Source organism: Aquarana catesbeiana, linkage group LG08 (genome assembly GCF_042186555.1).
Source record: "Aquarana catesbeiana isolate 2022-GZ linkage group LG08, ASM4218655v1, whole genome shotgun sequence".
In the NCBI taxonomy this organism is placed as follows: domain Eukaryota; kingdom Metazoa; phylum Chordata; class Amphibia; order Anura; family Ranidae; genus Aquarana; species Aquarana catesbeiana.
The window spans coordinates 199,516,525-199,540,966 of record NC_133331.1 but is presented as its reverse complement, the minus strand read 5'-3'; the positions used below and the strand labels follow the sequence as shown (position 1 = coordinate 199,540,966).

The 24,442-nt window shown below is 39.4% G+C and overlaps 1 protein-coding gene across 24 annotated transcripts in view; it reads left to right on the top strand.

Moving 5' to 3' along the window:
• Positions 1–24,442, top strand: part of KCNMA1 (potassium calcium-activated channel subfamily M alpha 1) — a 1,086,632-nt gene that overhangs the window by 667,391 nt on the left and 394,799 nt on the right. For all 24 annotated transcript variants that reach the window (XM_073596784.1, XM_073596787.1, XM_073596785.1 and 21 more), the window contains exons 10-11: positions 13,168–13,278; positions 17,830–17,935. In XM_073596784.1, coding sequence (XP_073452885.1) covers positions 13,168–13,278; positions 17,830–17,935 — 217 coding nt within the window. The remainder of the gene's footprint in view (positions 1–13,167; positions 13,279–17,829; positions 17,936–24,442) is intronic.

The following is a 24,442-nucleotide window of genomic DNA, read 5'->3' as shown; positions in this document are numbered from 1 at the left end:
AGCTGTTAGCATAGCCACCCCTCCCAGCCCTTTAAGAGGTATATGATGCTGGGAGATGGGGCATGGCTTAAGATCACGTGACCGCTGTCACGGCAGTCATGTGGTCCGCAAACTCCCAGTCACAACGAGCGATCAGGAGCTTTCGGTTAGTTGACGGTAACTGTGCTGGGAGCGCGCAGCGTGCTCTCAGCACAAGTGCATTGGCAGCAGTTAATGCAAATATGCGCCCCCTCAGCACTAAGGACCAGGCACCGAGAGGCCACATATTTGCATACGGCCGGCGCCAAGGGGTTAAAGTCTTGCCAATTTTTTTGTATACATATCGACTTTTTAAGGTGCCAGTGAATAACCGTAACAAAAACCCTTGCCCCCCAGAAACACAGCCTTTAGTCCACTAACCTCTGTTTTAGTTAGTCGTTAAATGACGGTAAATATCAGCTTTCTCTCTATAGTAATTATAATAGTTATTATTCTGAGAAAGTGAACCATATTACTGTAGGTCTGTTCTAGCCACCAATAATATTATTATGCTTCAAAAGATAAGTTCATCTTTCTGAACATGTTACATCCATATTTAGGGTGTAACATGTAAGATCTTCAGCAACTGATTGCTCCCCCCCCCCGTGACAGCAGGCTGAGGATCTTCTCCCTGCACCCACTGTCACAATTCAAAAAGAGCGCCCCCCCTCCCTGTGATCGTAGGCTGAGGATCTCCTCCCTGCACCCACTGTCACAATTCAAAAAGAGCGTGGCCAAGTGGGGCTCTGCACAAACAGCTGCGCCATTCATTCACAGATCCCTGTGAATCAATAAACTACAAATACTGACAGACTTTGTGGCTAACGGCTTGTAGTTCTCAATGAATTACCAGGGCACTGATGAGCACACTAGGTAGTTCATTGAGCTTCCTGTTCAGTAACTACCTGCTCGTATCGGAGGTACGGGCAGACGGCTACACAGACAGTCTGCAAGAGCTGGCATTACACCCATGATCTGCTGATCATGGGTGGATTGCTTTACCTGCAAAAAAATGTGCATTTGTTTTATTATTTTTAAAGGTGAACTTATCCTTTGATTATATTTGTTATTGCTGTCTCTTTATTTAACTTTATGCACCCGATCCTATACTGGTTAGCTGCCGAAGGCATATACATAAAGACATTATAATATGTTCATCAGGACAGAAGTGGCAGAATCTTTCCAGTTGTAACAAAGACCATAATTGCATGTTCGATTTCCACTGTTGCTGTCCTAGTGACCTCACAGAAAGTAAGGGGACATCTCCCTACCAGAAACAAAGACGAGGTCTACTCCTTCCCCCATATAGAAAGCTGAAAGGAATTTGGGTCCAATTTCTCTTTTAGGGCTCATGTACACTACAGCTTCTAAACTTGGGTTTAGGAGCTTTTGGTGTTTTTTTTTGCCAAAGCTCCTAAACTCAACTCCATAAAAGCCTATGTGTCCATGTACATATCTGTACATGTACATTTCTACACTTCTGGGCACTTTTACCCCCTTTTTGCCCATGCCAATTTTCAGCTTTCAGCTGTCTCACTTTGAATGACAATTGCGCTATCATGCAACACATTTTTCTTTTTTTCAGTTATAAAAAATTAAGCCAAAATGTATTCTACATTTCTTTGATGAAAATAACCCACATCAGTGTATATTATTTAGTCTGTAGGAAAGTGATAGAGTCCACAAACTATGATATATATCTGAAAATTGATCAATCCTAATGTACTGATGGCCTGTATTATTTCTTGAGGCCCAAAAATGTCAGGACAGTACGAATATCCCCCAAATGACCCATTTTTGGAAAGTAGACACTTCAAGGTATTTAGTAAGAGACATGGAAGGTTTTTTGAAGTTGCAATTTTTTGTAATTTTTTGGGGGAAAATAAATAAATTAAACAAAATTTCATTTTTTTTTTTTTTTTTTACATACTGTCACCAGTGCAGTACAGTGTTGTCATATAACTGGTATGATGGTGATCAAGGTCACTGACTGGTGACAGTACAAAAAAAATTAATAATTAAAGTTTTTTGTTTTTTTTTACATTTTTGTTATTTTTTGTGACCAGAGCAATATAATGTAACATAATAACATTGTACTACTCTGGAGAAGTGATCAGGATTTTTTTTACACATTATGATTGCTTATAGCAGTGAATTTCATTGCTATAAGCAAGCATTTTACTGAATGAAATTGGTTAATTTAGTTTGTTTTGATGTAATTAGCTGTGATTGGTCAGAGCTAATCACATTGTACAGATGAGCTGTACTGTTTGTACCATGTGATCACATTAACCAATCACAGATTGCAACACAATTGTAAACAATAGATGGTATGAAAGGAAGCCATCCGTTGTTTACAACTGTCATGTGATCTGCAGTGATTGGTCACATCGGTCACATGATACCAGCAGTGAGCGGGTACACTGATCAGTGACAGATTGTGCTGATGCATGGCCCCTTCTGAGAGGACATCATATGACGTCCACTTGGGAAGAGAAAGCACCCGCCTGGCTGTCAATTTGCTATAGGTGTGCATGTGTGAAGCCAGATTTAGAGTTTCGGAGTGCTTTTTCTAGGTGAAGATCACTTTATAAGAGCTATCTTGCTGTCCATAGCTTTCAGGAGATATACTGGTATTCGGAATATAGCCACTTATATGTAGGTGGAAAAGAGCTGGCATATTGAATACAGATTTTCTTTTGACCAAACTTTAAAATGTATGCCTAGATTTGTGACAAAAACACACATTTGGTGCTGTATTCATTATCATTAACTTTTAATGTGCTATGTCTGGACACTGTAGCTGTCATGACGGTGATCTTAATTAAAACAAAATGTTTTCAAGGTCAGTCAATGTATTGTAAAAAACATATCTCTTCATATACATCAATATTTCAAATTCAGTAGGCTTTGTTAATTGTTACCTTTAATTCTTGCTCATTTTGGCAGGCTACATGGGATTGCACCTAGTGTAAGTTAATACAATATTTACTCACTCAAATTACTATGGCCTCTGTTTCATAGCTGAGATCGTTTGAAATCATAACGAAGGGCATTGATTTATTTACAGGCTTAGCTCAGTTTGGGAAGCACCTTTAGAACTGAAAATTTATTAAAATGAGTTAGTGGAAAATAAGATCACCCCCATTGCACTGGACAGTGATTTGATGCCAAAAAGGATTAGAGCAGTAACCTCGGAACTCTGTGTTTGTTGTGATTTTGTGACAAATTTATCAAAGGGTGGTTGCCCACATAAAGTGTATTTTGCCCTTTTTTTTTACCAATCATGGATTGAGTGTAAAAATTCAGTCAAAGTTCAGGTTGTCTGTAAACTACAGCCTTTGATAAAGTTTGTGTTGACACTGCTACAGGGTGCTGGAACTGGATGAGCAGATTACATCTGAAATTCTACTTGTACTTGTCTTGTCTTCTTTCTTTTCTGTTTGTGGTTCAATTTATATGATTGCTGTTTGTTACCTTGGTTAAATGTTGTTAAAAATGCTCCCAGGATAATGACGTACCTGGAATACTATTTCAGTTGTACATTTTACTTAAATGGTCATGTCATCTGAAACAGATTAATGTATACTACAGCAGGTATGTAAATCTATACATATAATAAAGTAAGTGATGTCTGACTATATCACACAAAAGTGAGCCTATTTATTGAACAAGGCGTAGTTCAGAAGTCCTAATAGTACCAATAACTTCCTAATATAATCATAAGTAATAATAAGTACAAATGACTTCTATATATAACCAAGTCTAAATTCTAAATATGTTGTAATAAGAGTGGTACAGCACAGCATACAGAATGGGGAAATCTATAATATATCCAGCCAGCACTGTGTACAGAGGGGAGTGGCTGGTATATTACTCACAGCACAATGTATATAGTGAGGTGGTCATACACTGCACAGTGTACAGAGCAGAAAATACAGTACAGCACAGCCAGTGTGCACACTTTTACTAGTATCATGGTAAGCATAGAACTCATATATCACCCTAAATTCTATCATAATAGAGGGTATGGTTAAGGCTACCTTTCACTCACTCCTCTACCTTAAATATAACTTTAGGATAAGACCGAGAAGGTAATTATCCTATTTCTAACTTCTATTGTTCTTCACTCGTGATAAATCAAAGTACAAAGAATAAACAAAGATGTGGAAGAATCCGCATTGCTTTGAACCATCTCAAAAAAACACTTAAATGGTTGACCTACTGACATGAAAGTGTTAATCAGGGGAAATCAAGGGCATTTATATGGACTTATACAGTATTTCACAAAAGTGAGTACAATTCTCACATTTTTGGAAATATTTTATTATATCTTTTCATGTGACAACGCTGAAGAAATGACACTTTGCTGCAATGTAAAGTAGTGCGTGTACGGCTTCTATAACAGTGTAAATTTGCTGTCCCTTCAAAATAACTCAACACACAGCCATTAATGTCTAAACCGCTGGCAACAAAAGTGAATACATCCCTAAGTGAAAATGTCCAAAATTAGCCATTTTCCCACCCCGGATTCATGTGACTCGTTATTGTTACAAGGTCTCAGGTGTGAATGGGGAGCAGGTGCGTTAAATTTGGTGTTATCGCTCTCTCATACTGGTCACTGGAAGTTCAACATGGCACCTCATGGCAAAGAACTCGCTGAGGATCTGAAAAAAGAAATGTTGCTCTGCATAAAGATGGCCTAGGCTGTAAGAAGATCGCCAAGACCCTGAAACTGAGCTGCAGAATGGTGGCCAAGACCATACAGCGGTTTGACAGGACAGATTCCACTCACAACAGGCCTCGACCAAAGAAGTTGAGTGCACATGCTCAGCGTCATATCCAGAGGTTGTTTTTGGGAAATACATGTATGAGTGCTGCCAGCATTGCTGCAGAGGTTTAAGGGGTGGGGGGTCAGCCTGTCAGTGCTCAGACAATACACCGCACACTGCATCAAATTAGTCTGCATGGCTGTCATCCCAGAAGGAAGCCTCTTCTAAAGATGATGCACAAGAAAACCCACAAACAGTTTGCTGAAGACAAGCAGGCTAAGGACATTGATTACTGGAACCATGTCCTGTGGTCTGATGAGACCAAGATAAACTTATTTGGCTCAGATGATGTCAAGCGCGTGTGGCGGTAACCAGGTGAGGAGTACAAAGAAGTGTGTCTTGCCTACAGTTAACCATGGTGGTGGGAGTGTCATGGTCTGGGGCTGCATGAGTGCTGCCGCCACTGGGGAGCTAAAGATCATCGTGGGAACCATGAATGTCAACATGTACTGTGACATACTGAAGCAGAGCATGATCCCCTCCCTTCGGAGACTGGACTGCAGGGCAGTATTCTAACATAATAAGGACCCCAAACACACCTCCAAGACGACCACTGCCTTGCTAAAGAAGCTGAAGGTAAAGGTGATGAACTGGCCAAAAATGTCTCCAGACCTAATCCCTATTGAGCATCTGCGAGACATCCTAAAACGAAAGGTGGAGGAGCACAAGGTCTCTAAAATCCACCAGCTCCATGATGTTGTCATGGAGGAGTGGAAGAGGACTCCAGTGGCAACTTGTGAAGCTCTGGTGAACTCCATGGGGTGTACTCACTTTTGTTGCCAGTGGTTTAGACATTAATGGCTGTGTGTTGAGTTCTTTTAAAAAGAAAGCAAATTTACACTGTTATATAAGCTGTACACTCACTACTTTACATTGTAGCAAAGTGTCATTTCTTCAGTGTTGTCACATGAAAAGATATAATAAAATATTTACAAAAATGTGAGGGGTGTACTCACTTTTGTGAGATACTGTACATCACTTTGTCAATCTTTATAGATATTTAAAAAAGCAGTTTTTCCCAAAGCTATCTGTATTTGACTTTGTGCATGTAAAATGTAGGCAGCACAGCCTGAAACCAGAGCAGTTGGTACAAATTCATACATGGCTCTATTCCTCTTGCTCAGCAAGCAGGCAGAGAAAATCAGTCAAATTTCTCATACACACTAACAGCGTAGATGGAGAAATTTCCATTACTGTCTTTTAAGCTATTGTAGCACCTGTGGCTGCCTGAATATCTAATACAAGCCATAGATTATGCAAGGTTCTTTCCTTCAACCACAGGAGGTTTCCCTACTGCCAGAATGCTATGATCACTGCTGGCGGCAGTAATCGCACAAGAAAAACCTGACAGACTGGTTGTACTGAAGTCGAGTACAACCAACCTGCCCATAGATGGATCGCAATTTGTCTATGGCCGGCCTAAGCAGTGACTGCATCTTATAAGATGTAGTCACTGTTTGGCCAATAGTTCTCCACCCAGCTCAGTCTATTTTTAAATCTGTTTTTGACTAGTAGGATGGTGTTTGCAGAGCCACCCACAGCTTGGGTTTCCTGCAGAATCGGATGGTCAGCCTTACACAGGGATTGCAACATTACATCATTCTGGGCATTTGGCTGTTGAGACATATTATTACGGGACAATATGCTGTAAGCTGTTGCAAGATGACTGCATACAAATGCAAAACTGCAGCAACTATCCCACTCAATTCTATCTACAAGCAAAAGACTGTTGGAAGGCACTTCTTATCAGAATAGGTTTGAAGCAACAGAGGTTAGGATAGTGGGTGTAGGTCAAATTGGGTTTGTTCACACCAGACAGCATTTTCTTCCGTTTTTAGTCTGGAAATATGCAGTCCAGTGGAGTTGTTCCCACCAGATGCAGAGTTTGCACATTACATGAAAATAGCTGCATCTGTATTTTTGGTCCGCTCTCCCACAATTAATCATTTAGGTCACTCTGGGGAAACTTCTCAACTGGAATCTACACTTGCATCTGAAGCACATTAACAAATGTTAAATACACAAATTTTGTGTGAAAGTGGTATATTGCACACTTACTGCTTATACATATACTGTCTAATTTCATTATGAAACGGAGGCATGCTAAATTGTCCACAAAATGCATTAGAAAATTAAATCACAGTGTATAAACACGGTTTCCTTTTTCCCTTGTTTCTGTAGATATGAGACTGCTTTGCATCTCTTATCTACATCCCCATTAAAGTTTGGGGGATGAAAAACAGGAAAATATTATTACTCCAAAATTATTTATTTGCTTTTTTAAATGTCCTATCATCAGAACATGTCAAATTTTGCAGCCTTGAATATGTTTGTATTCTCGCAAGTCATATTTGTTACCTGCACTGGCATAGACACTACAGGAAATGTATAGCTTTGTAAACGACCCTTAGACCCCTTTCACTCTGGGGCGTTTTTCAGGCATTTTAGCGCTAAAGATATTGCCTGTAAAGCACCTCTCAAGCCTCCCCAGTGTGAAAGCTTGAGTGCTTTCACACTGGGGCGGTGCGCTTGCAGGACGGGAAAAAAAAATCCTGCAAGCAGCATCTTTAGGGCGGTGCTGGAGCGGTGTATACAGCGCTCCTAAACCGCCCCTGCCATTGAAATCGATGGGCAGCGCTTCGGCAGCAGTGATTTGCGGGAACTTTTAACCCTTAATTCAGCCGCTAGTGGGGGTTAAAAGTGCCCCGCTAAATCTAGTGGTGCTTCCCTGCTAATGCCCCGCCCGCCCCAGTGTGAAAGTAGCCTTAATGATCAATTCCTTTCTGTCTAAAATTTGATTCAGTATTTTTTTTAGCACGTAAACAAAGCTCTACTAATTTAATAGGTAGGAAAAATGGCTTATGGCTGAGATAATTTTGAAGTTAGTTTCAGATTAAGTTCGAAATTAGGCTGGAACACGTTTGAGATGCAGTAACATTGTGACTGCATTGAAGAATATAAACCAAACGATGCTATGCATGACAAAAGCAACAGTAAACAAAAATGTAAAAGGATACACTTCAAAATGTAATCACTGCATTTAGTTACTATCAAACATGCATCAAAAACTGTTATAAGCAGAACATAAATGCTTGGGTCTGCTGACCCATATTGAATAATTAGGAACGATAATAAACAGCACTCCCTGCATTTAGTTATAATTACGTGAATCTGCCCTTATTCTTTCTTGTTGTCCTTGTACAATGAATGCAGGATTTCCACCTCTTAAAGACTTTAATATACAGTACATATATTAGATCTGCAAACATTTAATTGTCATTAAGTTATTAGGTTATCACAGCATGATCTGCTTATTTACAAGCAAAAATTTGGGTCTGTAGGCACTCTTGCAGATCTCTGTTATAGTTTTCATATTTCCTGAAGTCTTTCTGCTGTCCAATTGTACCTGCATATTTTGGTACCATTTGATTTATAAGGGTGCTTCATCTCTTAAGTGGAATTCAACAGCTACGTATTCAAAATACATATGTATAAAGCAGTAAGCATATATGAATTTGAACCCTGTATTTACCCGTTTTCCAGGAGTTTTACTTTAATGTGATATAATGGTTTCAGGCTCAAACTCATGAATCATAATTTTAGGCCTTTTTCCACATGACTGTGTCTTGTGATAAGTACATCAAATTTACTTTTATTCTTCCAAATTTTTGTCACACAGAACTTTTTATAGCCATTGTGAATTTTACAAATTATTGTATAGGGGTAGATAGTGGAAGGACCAGTAGCACCACATCACATATGACATGAAATAAACCATCAAATGAAAAAAAACAGACTTTTAAGTTGCCTGCATATTAAACAACACATTTTTTTATCTACATTTATTTAGCAATACTACATTAAAACCATACGTTTTAAAGTAGAATATTCATCATCTTCCAGTATTAGTATAAGCCCTATACCTCCAGCCCCCATTTTGTGCATAGGGTGTGAGAAGCATGTGACTAAAATCTGGACCTGATGTGGTGGTTTACTTGCGCCCACTTCGTAGTAACTCTTCCTGAAGAAGCCGTTATGGTGAAACATGTTGAAAGCTACTACTTGTACAAAATTGCTTATACCTACTAATACATACACTGGAAGTTGATGAATATTCTTCTTTTAAACTGATGGTTTTAATGTTTTCTTGCTGAATAAAATTTTCATTTAAAAAAAAAAGTGTGTTAATATTTTAGCACCTTAAAAGTCCTGCTTTTTTATGATTTCGTTTTTTTTGCAAAGATTTCAAATTCCATCTGTCTGTCTTTCATGGGTTTCCAAAGGAGTTACATATCTTTGCTAGTTTAATGTTTGAATTTTTATAATATGGAGTTACCATTTACTTGGTTGCATAGAAATCGGTTGGGGAAAGTAATAAACATTGTTAGAGCGCATACCCCAGGGTAACAAACTAACTATACATTGATGACTGAAAGTCAGACACCGGAAAAAAATGATTTTGTGGAAAAAGCCAACTGTTTCTGAGGAATAGATCCCTTATTCCTTAGAGCTGTCCCAGCAGAATGCCTCCGATAACTTAAGTTGCAAATGGTCATTGTTCACAGCTGCCTGCTTTACCACCTTAGAAGATCTGAAAGCTCAGAGTTGCTCCAAGTCATTGAGAAGTTGAAGCTTTAGCAGTACCCTGCCAACCATTTTACATTTGCCAACCAAGTTACATTGAGGGCATTTAATGCAATCCCCTGTGAGGTTATGAAGAGCCATTTGTCCTTCAGAGTTTTTCAGTTCCATAAGTTATCCATTGATTGGCCCAGTGCCTTTTTAAAAGACCTTTCATGCTTATAGAAATGAGGGGTAAGCTTTGATTATCACACATATTGTCCCCTCAAAATTAATTTCCCAGAAACTTTTCCAGAATGCTTTGCTTAAATTTGTGTGTACCAAAACCAAAGTTAATTTCATTAAAAACATTCTAGTAGACCAAAAAAAAAAATCCAGTCATTTGTATGTATTTTTTTTTAGCTATTCTACGCGTTAGTATATGCCACAATGTAGTGGCAGTGACTTGGGGATCATAGGGATATGTTTGAGGTACTTAGGATTAGTATGTGACAGTGTTGATTACTGTATATTCTGTAAGTGCCAGGTCCCCCCCCCCCCCCGCTTATGTATAGTATATCAGTATTTAAAACCAATGGGTTTGTGATATTGTCAGGGTCATTGGCTTTACTGCATATAATGATATTATTTTAGACTGCGTGGATCAGTTTTGATTTAAAGTTCAGAAGAGGGCATTGGAGATTTTTCCATGGTAAGTGTTACTGTGGTAAATGTTTGTAAGCTTGTTTGCATGTGTGATTAGCAATTGCCTAAAGTGGACCTGTATTCAACTCAAAGCTGTAGTAATAAATGTGCTGTTTTAAACATAACGCATTACTGTAAATGTGAAGTATAGTGCTCTGGGTTCCCTTACATGGTGGGGTTACAGAATCGATACTCAGGTGTTCTGCTAAACACTATTCAGAAAGAGCCCTTCATCAAAAACCTAAAAACTAAATGTGACCATTTATGGATAAAAATTCAGCTAGTTCAGCAGGAACAGGCCAAAATTTGGTCTATGTATGGCCATTTCTGTTCACGAGAAATTGATCTGTTGATTGACTTTTCATAAACAGGCTTGTGGGAAAATTTTGCTCAATTAGCACATGAAGCCAATGGCCTGCAGCGCAGATCAGTGTATTCTGACGGCAGAACAGTCCTGCTGTCAGAATACAGTGACACAGCAGGGAGGATTTCCCCATCCACTTCAAATGTGTGGATAGGAAAATCAGCTCTGTATGTTTTGTTTATCCGGCTGGCTGAATGAAAAAAATGGGTAATGTAAGGGCAGCCTAATGCTACAGCAATGGTTATTTGACGACCCACAGAGGAGCTTTACTAAAGGAAAAGTCAGTGTTTTACAGTTACCATTGTCTTTAATATGTTTAATGGAGTACTATTGTTACTAAAGGATTGATGTGATTATATTTTGAATATAGATGTGCATTAAAATTTCATTAAAAAATGTCCTATGTTTTATTTTTTTTTTAAAGCATTTGTGTTATATATGTGTTGTATAAAGTTGCTGTACATTTCTTAAATGTTTTAGGATATGCTTAAAAAAATCAACATGCTATTTTATTAAAAATGTTTTCAGTTGTAAAATGGAAATATTACACTGTCTGTATTAAACTTCAGGTTAAAAGGGGTTTTCAGGTATTCAAAAATATACCTGCACAAATGCAAGCAGGATAAATGAACTCTGATTCCATCAGTATCTCCATAACATGATAAAAAAAAATATATATATATATGTATATATATATATATATATATATATATATACCGCGTGTGTGTGTATGTGTGTATATATATATATATATATATATATATATATATATAACCTATATTTAGAGTCATTGTACAGCCTAAAGCATTTTATATAACTGTATATAAGTAGGGACAATTACATCAGAATAATGCTATATAGATCCCTGTTTAAAGTCATAGAAACTTTCACCCAGTTCTCTATTTATCTATGCTTATACCCTCTCCAGGGAATGGGATCTCTTTTAAAGCTATGATTGTTCTTATGACAGTAGGAGTTGGGCCTGGGTATAAGCTTGTGGTTGATCACTTTATGTGAAAGCAAGCATATTTTTCTGTGTTATGTGAAGCATCTTGCATGTTCTCAGCAAGATCAAATACCTGTAAGGCTTTGTTTCTGGGTGTAAACTGTTTTAGTTGTCTAGATATATGTAAAAAAAGACTCCTATAACCCTGCTAGGTAAATTTATGCTACGTTTTGGATTCTGGGTGCAATATGGTATTCATGGAAACCTGAAAAATCACTTTAGTCTTCCTGAGTGCCCATATGCTTTAATGAAATTTTTTTAACCGATTTAGAACTCAAGGAGTTTGTTTACAAAAACATTCACTCAGTCTAGTTCTGTATTTAATTAAAATATCATCTTGATAATACATTTCTATAATCTCTATCACACCACAAGAGTGCTTGAGTGAATGACCTGGAGGTTCTATAGAGTCCATATGTCCCAGCTGCTACACAGGGGGAGGAGTCTCCTCCAGCACCTTCCACAGACATTGAAACCTGTCTGTAGACATGTAGGCAATAACATTTCCATTCTCTATAGTGTACTGTAAGCTATTAAAATAAAACAAAGCTAACCACATTGCCTGAAAGTAACTGATCAGACAGAGAAGCAGTACATTAATAGCATTCAGTACAACCTGTCAACTAAACATTTATGCCATTTAACAGATCTGCTTATCTGGAACAAGTTTTTATCCAATGGATCCTATTGCAATTTGGAACGCTGCCTGTCCAGCTTATTTCAAACACTGGGTGTAGGGGTGTATGAAAGGAGAGAAGACTCTCAGCATTGTTATGCACATTTAAACTTCATTGAGCATGATGGGAAGGTGACACTCTAAGTTGTGCAACACTGTAAACTGACGTAAGGCTTAATTCACAAAAATGTAACACCAGGCTAAAGCTGGACATACACGTTCGATTTCTTTCATTCAGCCCTGCATGATGAGTGAGAACAATCACTTGATTGCCCCATGCATGCTGGATAGACAAATCTGCAGTGCTGTCTATTGTATTTTGACAACCAACACCCATGGCTGTCAGGATACCTAGGTTGAATCTGATTGAGGCTGGGTTCTCACACCTATGCGAATTGGATGCGGGTTTCCCTGTATCCAATTCGCATGACAGGAGATTGTGACCGTCTCTCTATGGAGCCAGTTCACATATCTCAGGAACACTGTGCATCTTTGGCTCTGTTTCAGGGCCGAATTCAGGCAAAGATTCAGCCCTGATTTGACCCTGAAACGGAGAACAGGGAACGCACTGGACCCCTGCTACGAGCCGCATCCGTCGGAGGTGTGAACCCAGCCTGAATTCAGGCATTTTTCAGGTGAAAATTTTCTGTCCAGCCTCATATTTAATTTACTTTTATCAACCTGGTTGGTGCTGACGGGGCCATGGAACAAATTTCGGTCACTTTAGGTATTTAGCACTGTTACTTTAATGCTTATTTTTTTTATTTTTTATTTATCTTGCATTCAATTAGGTGAAAAAAATATAATACGCACGTTAAAAAATTAGGATATCTGACCTTTGTATCTTCTTGGTCAAAGTGCTGTTTGTGTAATTATTTCTTTTTCTTAGCATCTGGTTCTGGATCCCTTTGAAGATGCCAGTATATTGAAGGCTGCATCCTTGGTTTCCCTCTATTACCAGACCTGTCTCAGGGCTATTTTTCTTAATGGTTCCTTTGTATTTCAGGCATATTGTGGTCTGTGGTCATATCACTTTAGAGAGTGTATCCAACTTCTTAAAGGATTTCTTGCACAAGGACCGAGATGATGTCAACGTGGAGATTGTATTCCTGCACAAGTGGGTAACTTCTCATGTTATTGTGAAAAAAAGTTACAGTATGGTCTGGTACTTATGCCTTGCTTTTTAGATGTTGCTAATCATTGGGGTTCATTTACTAAAGCTTTAAAGGCTGTTTACACTTTGCAAAGTGAATGTGATTAACTTGAAATAGACTACAGGGAGTACCACTGGAGTACACAGTCCTTTTTGCTGTGCATGGTTAATTGTGTACTGAAGCCCAAGGACTACTGCTCTACTGTAGTAACATCTGATCCAAAGAGGGTAGGGGCGCTAACCCAGGAACAGACAACCATGGGTCCCAAAGTTTCAAAAACTTCTAAGGAAATCCCTCTCTAGAGAAAAAAATAAGTCTTTCAGAATAGGGATTCTGAAAGACTTTTTTTTTCTCTAGAGAGGGAAAGATTAACTTGGTTTTCTATTTCTCCACTGTTGGTACATTTGGGGATAGCCACTTTTTGGCTATCAGTTTGTGTGCCAAAAATAACGGCTGAAATAAAAATAACAGATGAAGTAAATACCCCTTAGGGGAAAGGCCTTCTCATCCAGCAAGCCTAGTAGGCAAATACAAGGGTCTAATGAAATCAGTACATGAAAGGCTTTGATAATTATATGCGTAGTAGCCTCCCACTACCAATGAAGTTTGGGGGAATGTCATAGCATGTGCATAAGGTCAGTAGGATGCCTGCTGCCTCTAGGACAATCAGGGGATTTTCTAAATAGCTTTTGAGAGGTCCAATACACCTATGCAGGAGGAATAATTGAGGAAGCCTCGTGGGGGGGGGGGGGGCAGTTGTTCCTGGCATAACACACATGATTGTAATATAATCTTTTCGGTAGTAGTTTGAGCTAAAAATGACATCAATGGTATGTGAACCAGGGTCCCCACTCTGAATGAACGAGCACAGGGGTCAGATTTGGACAGTAGCATTGTCAGTCTGGGGGGATGGGAGTGTTGGCTTTACTAGCAGATTTAAATACACTAACAAATTGAAGCCAAACTCTAGCCAACACTTAATAAACAGTTTCAACAAACAGCTTTTTTTCCCCTTTTGGGATAAAGGTTTTATATTAATAAATAAAATATCATCATTGTAAACACCCATCAGTGGTAAATGGTTTAACTGCAACAGCTTGTTCTTTTGAAAAACAATAGACTTTCTGGCTGAATTACTAGATGAAAATAAAGGAAGGAAAGCCTAAAAAAAATTGAATACAGCCATCACATCTAAGAATTGGTAAGCTGCAGTATAATAAATGTTTGCTTTGAGGTTTAATATTGCTTTAACAGCAAATGTTGATGCAATTTAGTATTAGAAGGTTAAATTACTCTTATGCCCCGTATACACGGTCAGACATTGATCAGACATTCCGACAACAAAATCCTAGGATTTTTTCCAACGGATGTTGGCTCAAACTTGTCTTGCATACACACGGTCACACAAAGTTGTCGGAAAATCTGATCATTCTGAACGCGGTGACGTAAAACACGTACGTCCGGACTATAAACGGGGCAGTAGCCAATAGCTTTCATCTCTTTATTTATTCTGAGCATGCGTGGCACTTTGTCCATCGGATTTGTGTACACACGATCGGAAATTCCGACAACGGATTTTGTTGTCGGAAAATGTTATATCCTGCTCTCAAACTTTGTGTGTCAGAAAATCCGATGGAAAATGTGTGATGGAGCCTACACACGGTCGGAATTTCCAACAACAAGGTCCTATCACACATTTTCCGTCGGAAAATCCGACCGTGTGTACGGGGCATTACAGTATTTTAAAAGATTTGAAGATATTATGTGTACAGCTGTTGTATAAAGCACATGTCGTGGATGTACAAAAACTCCTGTAATTTGCTGAGTTCCTCGTAACAACTGTTCTTCCATATTGGAGTATATAGACTATGACCCTTATAATGAACCAATAGTCTTATTGGGGGAGATTTACTAAATATGTTGCACACAGAATCAGGTGCAGCTGTGAATAGTAACCAAATGGCTTCTAACTTCAGCTTGTTCAGTTAAGCTTTGGCAATAAAACCTAGAAGATGATTGGTTACTATGCACAGCTACATCAGATTCTGTGTGCAACAATTTTAGTAAATCTCCCCTCTCTATTGTGTTTCATAAATTATCAAGACGTAGGACAATGGAAATATGCATCTGCCCCTTTTTGAGGAATTAGGGGATACCTAGGAGAGAGAGATACTTGGAGTCCTTGAATTGAGTCCTTCGGGTCTATACCACCCTATCCAGATAGGTGCTACAGTTGTGATGCCACAACATTTGCCTTTGCAGGGGGAGCAACCAAGGTTGCTTACAACTTAGCTCTCTGAAAAGGGAATCTAATTGTACCATTTTTGCATAATCCATATCAGTCAATTGTGAGAAGCTGGGGAGCCCAAATCATTTTAAGAAGGATGGTTCTACCTTGAACTGATAGAGGTGGTGAGTCTAAACCTGTCCAGGATAGGGGAGAGGTTAAGCTTAAGATAAGCTGGTTAAGTGGGTGAGATAACAATACAAAAAGTTATTAAGGTTGCTGTGGAGGCGAGAAAAAATGTAGAGCCATTTGATAATGTTTGGTCCTAAGCCAAAGGCAGTAGGAACTTTCCATAATTAAAGGGCAAGCGAAAGGCAGTAATAACTTCCTATAATTAAAGCCTAATTTCATGTTTTAAGGAACTTAAAATAGTATGTTTTTACCAAGCTGATTCAAATATTTTCTTCACTAACACATTCAGTGGCTTCAACAGATAAGATAGCTCTATGTTCTGTATTGTCTATTGGGATTTGCATCATGAAATATAACTTTCCAATATTTAAATCCACAGCTCTAGTAAGAATGAAGCCCAATAAAGCTACAGACCAAACAAAATATTTTCATATCTGACATAGGAGAAAGGGGATGTACTGTTATTATAGCTTCCTTCATGGAGTCTAGGAGGAAATGTATGTCAAATGCTTCCTGAAAAACCAAGTACAAGAAAAGAGTTGTTTGTTTTATGGTGACAAACTGATTCTTTCTTGAGGTGGCTGCCAATGGGACCAATGACGTATACTTAATTTAGATTATAAACAAAATTGAAGGCTAACTCATTCCGAAAGGTAGATAAATCCTTCAGGCTATGATTTCATAAAAGTCAGAAAGTCCTCATGTAATCAAGTATTTTGAAGGATTAGAATATTATGGATTTAATGAGCCATAACAGGTGACTTCTGACTCACAAAAGAGAAAGAGCTGTTTGGCCGGGCTGCTCACTGCATAATAATAAAGCAGTTTGGTGAATTTTGGAAACATTTATGTAGCCTCCTTAAACGTTTAGCTGGGAAGGAATGTTGCCGTTTAGGATCCCAGGACTGAAAGGACAACTTGGTGTTTATTATTTTTCGCTATTTTATTATTGTAAGATAAATATAACTTGTGTTGTAAGTGTTGTCTAAGGCTGGGTTCACACTGCCGCACAGAGCGTCTCACAGCAGGGGTCCGGTGCATTACTGTTCACCGTTCCAGGTCGGATTTCAGTCCGAATTGTTGGCTGAATTTGAAGCTGAAATGGACCAGAAGACACACAGGACTCCTGTGCAATTCGCTCCAGAGCCGTTCTGGAGATGTGTGAAGCAGCTCCTTAGAGACAGTTACAATCTCCTGAAATGCAAATTGGATGCTGTAAAATCCGCATCTAATTCGCAATAGTGTGAACCCAGCCTAATACCATTATAGGCTTGGATGTAGTAACACTTCAATAAGGGGCAGTTCACACCACATGCAGACCAGTGCGTTTCTTTTATGCATTTAAAGTAGGTTATATGGTTTTCAATGGCATAGTTCACACCAGTGCAGTCAGTTCCAGGGCTTTCCAGTTCCAGAAAAAAAGTAGAACATGTTGCATTTTACCTGCACTGGACTGTACTGGAACACAGTAAAAGGCATCAAAAACGCACTGAAACACATTAAAAAACGCATCAAAAACACACTGGACCCTAGTATATTGAAAAAAAAAAAAACCAGGAAAAAAGAAAAAAAACACCTGGAAAGCATCCAGAATTGCATAAAAAATGCTTAAAAATGCACATGCAGAAACGTATCCGGAACACTTTTTTATGGTGTGAACCAGCACCAAAAAAAAAAGACAAAAGCTAAAAACATAATTTGGCCATTGCTCAGCAATCAAAGAAGGCAAGGATGAACTCTGCAAGTTCATATATTTTCTCTATGCTATTTATCAAACTATAGCAGGAAAATAGATTTTCTTATTTTGGAAAATGGTTAAATGTAAAAATGTGTGAGTTTAGTAGTTAAGAATGAAGTGTGAATGAGAAAAACACGTAGGGGCATATTTATAAAGTAGTGAATCTTACGTTCAGCAATCTCTGCAGGAGAATCTTCCAGTTCCATGTGTTTTAAATGACAGCAATTAATTCCCTACCTGAGATGATTTGGTGAAAGTCACATTTATTGCTTTATAAGTAGATCTAATAGGGACAAATGACCTTGGAAACTTGATATTATCTTGTTGTTTACCACCTTTTATTCTGCTTTTTTGCAGCATATCCCCAAATTTGGAGCTAGAAGCTCTCTTCAAGAGGCACTTTACTCAGGTAGAATTTTACCAGGGATCCGTCCTGAATCCCCATGATCTTGCAAGAGTCAAGGTAAAAGGACCCAAGCCTTCACAGTGCAATTTTTATTTCAAAATCACGTTTCCAGTTTAAAACAGCAAATAAGTGTGCAGAGACTTTATTTGAAAAGGGGGGAGTCAAAGTCATTGTTTTTTTTATTATTTTATAAATATGTATACTTACACATTTTTGTTTTGACTTTTTAATTCACAGTGCTCTACTGTAACATAATGGCAGTAAAGATTTTTTTTTTACACTTGGATGTATTGTAAGGTACACAGAAACAATATGAAAACAAAAGTGAACATATGACAAACGGCAACAGTGAATAACAGGGATAACACTGAATGGAGTATGTGGGCTGCCTAGGCTATGTAGTTACTGTAAATAAGGCTGCAGATAGAGACAGAGTGAGAAAGACAGGAAAAAATCTCTGTCTTATTTGGGCTCCAGTGTCTGGCCAGAGAAAACTGAGCGAGTTCCCTGGTCACCATGGCATTGAATATTTTGCACCTGGCTCAAAGCCCAGTAGGTGGGGTCTTGGTGGATTGTGGGGGTGCAACTGAAGAGTTTTTGTTTGTGTATGTTGTAGCCAAACAACCACAGATTTTTGTCCTTTAAAGTGGACCTAGCATAATAATGTGAGGTCAGCTTATTAGTGAGAGCCACCCCTAAATAAAAACACTAACTAAAGACTAAAAACAGCCAAATGATTATAAGAAAAAGATATCTCACTGCTTTAGAAAACTTTTGTGATATGTTGTAAACCTGCCTGCCTTGAGGTGGGTGTGTTCTAGAGCTGCATGATTAATCGTTAAATAATCAAGATCGCAATTCAACCCCCTCACGATCTTAAAACAGAATTTCCTTGATTCAGTGCAGGGTTCTCTGCTCACAGATGACAGCTGTTAAAAAAAAAAAACAGGCAGCCTGCTAAGTTTATCACAACATCCTTAGGCAGAGATAAAGAGAAACATTGTAACATTTAGTTCTTTTAGATCAAACGAATGAACTTCGGTCTGTAAATGAGGTCAGTTTAACCACTTAAAGACTACACCTTTTTCTGATACTTGTTGCTTACAAGTTAAAATCAGTATTTTTTGCTAGAAAATTACTTAGAACACCAAACATTATATATATATATATATATATATATATATATATATATATATATATATATATATATATATATATATATATATATATATATATACTTTATTTATTTATTTTTAGCAGAGACCCCTAAATGGCGGTTGTTGCAATATTTTATGTCACATAGTATTTGCGCAGCGTTCTTTCAAGCGCAATTTTGGGGGAAAAAATACCCTTTAATGAATTTTTAAAAATACAAAACCGTGAACTTAGCCCATTTTTTTTTTTGTACAATGTGAAAGATGACGTTACGCTGCTGGAATCGTCATCTTTATTCTAAGCAAGAAAATTGTGATTATCGACAGAATCGTACAGCTCTAGTGTGTTCACATTACTAGCATAGCATGATTTTAGGGACAGACTTCCTCCTTTTGGGACTTGTGTAATTGAAAGAGAAATACTGTAAGTATATGCTAGAACACCTTTTCCTTTTTGAGAATTTCTGTATTGTAGGGGTGGTCACTGATGACCAGGTACATTTTTAATGTAGTGTTGTAAAACACTGGTCTCCCCAAAGACCTTCAAAGTGCTAGAGGTTTCCTGGGACAACATTGGAACTGCCTAGCTAAGAGATCCTACTTTTTCCAAAGGAACAAGAGAATGTGAAGAATTGAGAATCTTGGGTTCTAGGTGCTGTAAAAGTTTTTTCATATTGCTGTGAACTAAGAGTCGCTATATCAGGTTGATGATATCTCACAATATAGACAAATAAGTTGAGTGTTGCTATAACAATACATTGGGTCAAAAAGGTCATAAAAGTCAGAGTGGATAAATACACGCGCTACAAAGCAAAAAGGAAAAAGTTAATGGGAATTCTGTGGTATATATGTCCGCTTCTAGCTACAGTGAGCAAGGGAGCATAACTGTTGATATTAATACAATTTATAGAGCTAACTCCAAGGTAAGGTGATGCAGTGTAGGGGGGTGAGAATTTTTATAGGGCCTGAGTGTGCATGTGATAGGTGTCAGGTTTACAATGGCGACCCTAGGGGGGGCCAGAGGGGGCCCTGACCCCCCCAACATTATGCTGTGCCCCACCAAAAAAAAAAATTTTTTTTTTTTTTTTACAAAAAATCAATGTCTAAGAGGGAGAGAGTCCCCAGTCAGCTCCTGCGGGTGATTCCTCCCCCCTCCCCTGCTCGCTGACACTGCATAATGCGAGCGTTCACACAACCACGGCCGCCTGATCTGCTCCTTCACCTGCATCCTCATTGGCAGGGAGAAGAGCGAGTTGCAGGAAGGACTCCACCAGGACTTTCAGTTACTGAAAAAACAGACTGATTTCTCCCGTCCTTAGGACAGGAGGACCAGCCTGTAAATTCCAAGAGATGCCAGACCAGAGCTGTCAATAGCAGGGGCAGGACAGCAAGAGGAGGCTGGGGAACCCCACAGTGGCAGAACACCAGGGCCCGGAGGCAAGACAACCTTTGCAACCCTGATAGTTCTCCCACTGCTTTGGATCCTTATATTTTCTTGATATGCTGGTGACATATATCTCTTGTTTTCTGCCACCCTGGGGGACCCCAATACAGTAGGAAGGGAGCTCACTGCAGAACATGTGAAAGGGCACGTTGTGGGGTCGTAGTAAAGGGCCCCAGGATATATATATATATATATATATATATATATATGCATTTTATAGTTGCCCCCCTACTTTTGTCCCTGTCCCCCCATGTGCCCCCCCTAAATTTGAAAGCTGGAGACGCCACTGCAGGTTTATGATCGATAGCTGAGTGAACTGCTTGCCAGAAAGGTTGGATCATAAAAAGGTTGTATTTTAATCGCACAGTACAGGACACAGGCAGAATATTCATACACCATGGATTATAGGCATGTACCTTCAGGTGATTAGACACTGGCAAAGCTTTAGAGAACACAGCCCTCCAATAACACTACCCCACTCTGTGAGTCCTCATTTTTTTTTCTAGTGGCTCAAGGTGATGAACCTTTTCTCCTTCACGGAGAAACTCGCCCTTAGCTTAAATACCTTTTTTTTCTTTATTATTTTATAATCTGATTCCTCAATTAAAGCCTCACTGTCTTCTAATGCCTTAATTGAAGCACTGTATCCAGATTGGCACAACCTCTGTAAAACCTTGGGTGCTGTACCCAGACCTCGCAATGTGAGGACAGCCTGTAATGATGCTTCGGGCACTGGATCCTGCATGGGTGCTCACCTTGACGCTTGGTACAATGCGTTGTTAGCTGAAGGTCCAGGGCCATGGCCCATTACATTGGAACCCACCCCCTGAAAATCCCTTCAAGGGTATACACTCCGTGACAGGTGAAGTGAGGATCTAATTTACAGTCCAGCATTGTGGAACAGCTGGACAAAGTCACCCAGTATCTCTGACAATTACTGTAAAACAAAAAAAAAGGTTTGAAATGCATGCACTGCGCAGTGTAAAACTTGTTCAGACTTGGTGATAAAATTAATTCGCTCAGAACTTAGTCTCGAGTGGATGATCACATGTTACGACACACCACTGAATGCATACTTTAATGCCACTTCCACCTAGAGCCTTTAAAAGGTACTCATGCACTTCCTCTCACCCTTTCACCATTAGGATTTGTTACATGACAGTCTACACCTGGGTTACTGTGTACTCCGCACCCTATTTTATGAGTATCCCATAAGGAAATACCCTCATTTATAGCTATAGTGGCTACCAGATGAAAGGGACCCAATGCAAAATTGCAGGTCAGCATTTGCTCTGCCAAAGGCCTGCACAACACTCAACAAAGAGCTGCTTCTAACACTGGTCTTATCCAATTTTAGCTCTATTTCAGGCACACAACGAGTAGCCTTTTTGACTAAGGCTGGGTTTACACTGTTGTATGGAGCGGCTCACAGCAGGGGTCCAGTGTATCCCTGTTCACCGTTTCAGGTCCGATTTCGGTCCAACATTTTAGTTGCATTTGGACCTGAAATGGACCAGAAGACTACTGTTCAATTTGCTCCGCAGCCGTCCCAGAGCTATGTGAACCAGCTTCATTGAGAGCCAGTCACAGTCTCCTGACATGTGAATTGGATGCGGAGAAATGCAGCCTGAAGCAGAATTCTCTGCATTTGTCACATGTCTTTGGACAGATTAATGCCCCGTACACACGGTCGGATTTTCCGATGGAAAATGTCTGATCGGAGCGTGTTGTCGGAAATTCCGACCGTGTGTGGGCTCCATCTGACATTTTCCATCGGATTTTCCGACACACAAAGTTGGAGAGCAGGAGATAAAATTTTCCGACAACAAAATCCGTTGTCGGAAATTCCGATCGTGTGTACACAAATCCGACGGACAAAGTGCCACGCATGCTCAGAATAAATAAAGAGATGAAAGCTATTGGCCACTGCCCCGTTTATAGTCCCGACGTACGTGTTTTACGTCACCGCGTTCAGAATGATCGGATTTTCCGACAACTTTGTGTGACCGTGTGTATGCAAGACAAGTTTGAGCCAACACCCGTCGGAAAAAATCCTAGGATTTTGTTGTCGGAATGTCCGATCAATGTCCGACCGTGTGTACGGGGCATATGGCCTTAAGACCGCTATCTTCACCCAGGGCCCAAAAACGCCACTCCTCTTCTCCTACTGCCCTTTCTCAACCAGATTCGGATCCTGACATGCTAGTCCTAGAGAAAAGAAGAGGATATTGAGGAAATATTAGAGAAAGCTGCAGAAGATTTTTCTCCCCCAGATTGTCACTATATTTAACAGTGATCTTCACACAACATGCTTGCTATTGTTGAAAAATTCTTTGTCATTGTCTGCAAAAGATTTGGCATTGTCCAAGCTGACTCTCCTCTATTTCTCCATGTCCTTTTGTGTACAAAGAGACTTCTAAAACCTTACAAAACGTTCTCTGTCCATGAACAGATTGAATCTGTGGTCTATGATTACCGGGTCACTCCTGAAAGAATTTTCATTTCTCCCAAAATCTTTTCTGAACTCTAGCTAGTAGAAAACGTGTTAGCAAAGAAGTGGACTACTCCTGTAGTTAATCCTGCCATCTCTTTCCTTAAAAAAACTCACTGTACCTATTAAAGATGTTCCTTCTTTCAAAGATTCTGCAGATTGAAATTTTGAAATGTTCCTAAAAGTTCTTTTTCTAATTTTGCAGGCCTAGCCCTGCAGCCAGCTCTTGCTGCAATTTCAGTATGTCAAACTGCAGCTAACTGGACTAGGACAATGAACAACCAACATGACCCCGTATTTCAGGAGTATGCCGTTACACAGCAAATACAACAGTTTAATTCTGTTCGACTTTTCTGTTTGAAAAATCTAGGGCAGCTGAAGCTGCCTGCAAAAGATGCCTCACACATATGTCTTTCCAAGAAAGATGTCTGTTTGGTGAGGCACTTTATCAAAGAGGTCACAGGTGGGAAGTTTTTGTTTCCACAGCAGAAGGTTCCAAAACAATCTCTTTCAGGAGCCCCTAGCTCCTCAAAACACAGAGCACCTGTCTGCTCTAAGCAGGCTTCAACTTAAAAACCTAACTTCAGCTCTACCCCCCAGTGCAAGGCTTGGCTAGCCAAGACTGCCAACCCTATCCCAAAGTTCTCTTCATAGTGAAGGGGTGCTCTCACTTCTAAGAGTGGGGGGTATGTCTGTTGCAGTTTGCCTTTCTCTAGGTCACAGGCTTTCCAGACCTGTTTAATCGGTAGTTTCAAAGGAGTACAAAATAGAGTTCAGAACTCTACCACCTCACTGCTTTCTTCTTTTAAATCAACCAAAAACTGCCCAAAACCAACTTGATTTGCAAAATGCCTTGAACCACCTTGTGCCAGTATCGCCAAAACACAGGTTCAGAGGATTCTACTCAAACTTGTTCACTGTACCAAAGCCCAACAGGAATATTCTTCTTATTCTGGGTTAAAATCCCTCAATAAACTCCTTCAATTTCCAAAATTTTGCTTGGAATCTGCAAGATCACTAATTAACTCTCTGAGACCAGGGAAATACGTGGATATCCAAGATGCCTATCTACATGTTCCCATTTACCCACCTCATCAGAGCTTTCTGCATTTTGCATTGGCCAACAACCACTTTCAGTCTGTCGCACTGTCCTTGGCCCAAGCTCCTGCTTCCAGTGTTTTCAGAACGGTTTTAGCACCTCTACATGCCCTGCTCAGAACCAAGTCCTAGGCTATCCAGACAAACCTCTTCTGAAGGACTCCTTGCCTTTGCAGCGATCAGAACATGTGCACAGGACAAGTCAGATGCACCAGGTCTTCGGCTGTGTGATCAATTTCAACAAATTTACTCTCCAGCCCTCCCTTCGCCTGAAATACTTGGGTGAGGTCCTCGGCAAATCCCTGGAAAGTCTTTCTACCAGAAAAGAAAGTTTTTTCTATTCGAGCACATCCTTAAAATTGAAGAGCAGATTCTCA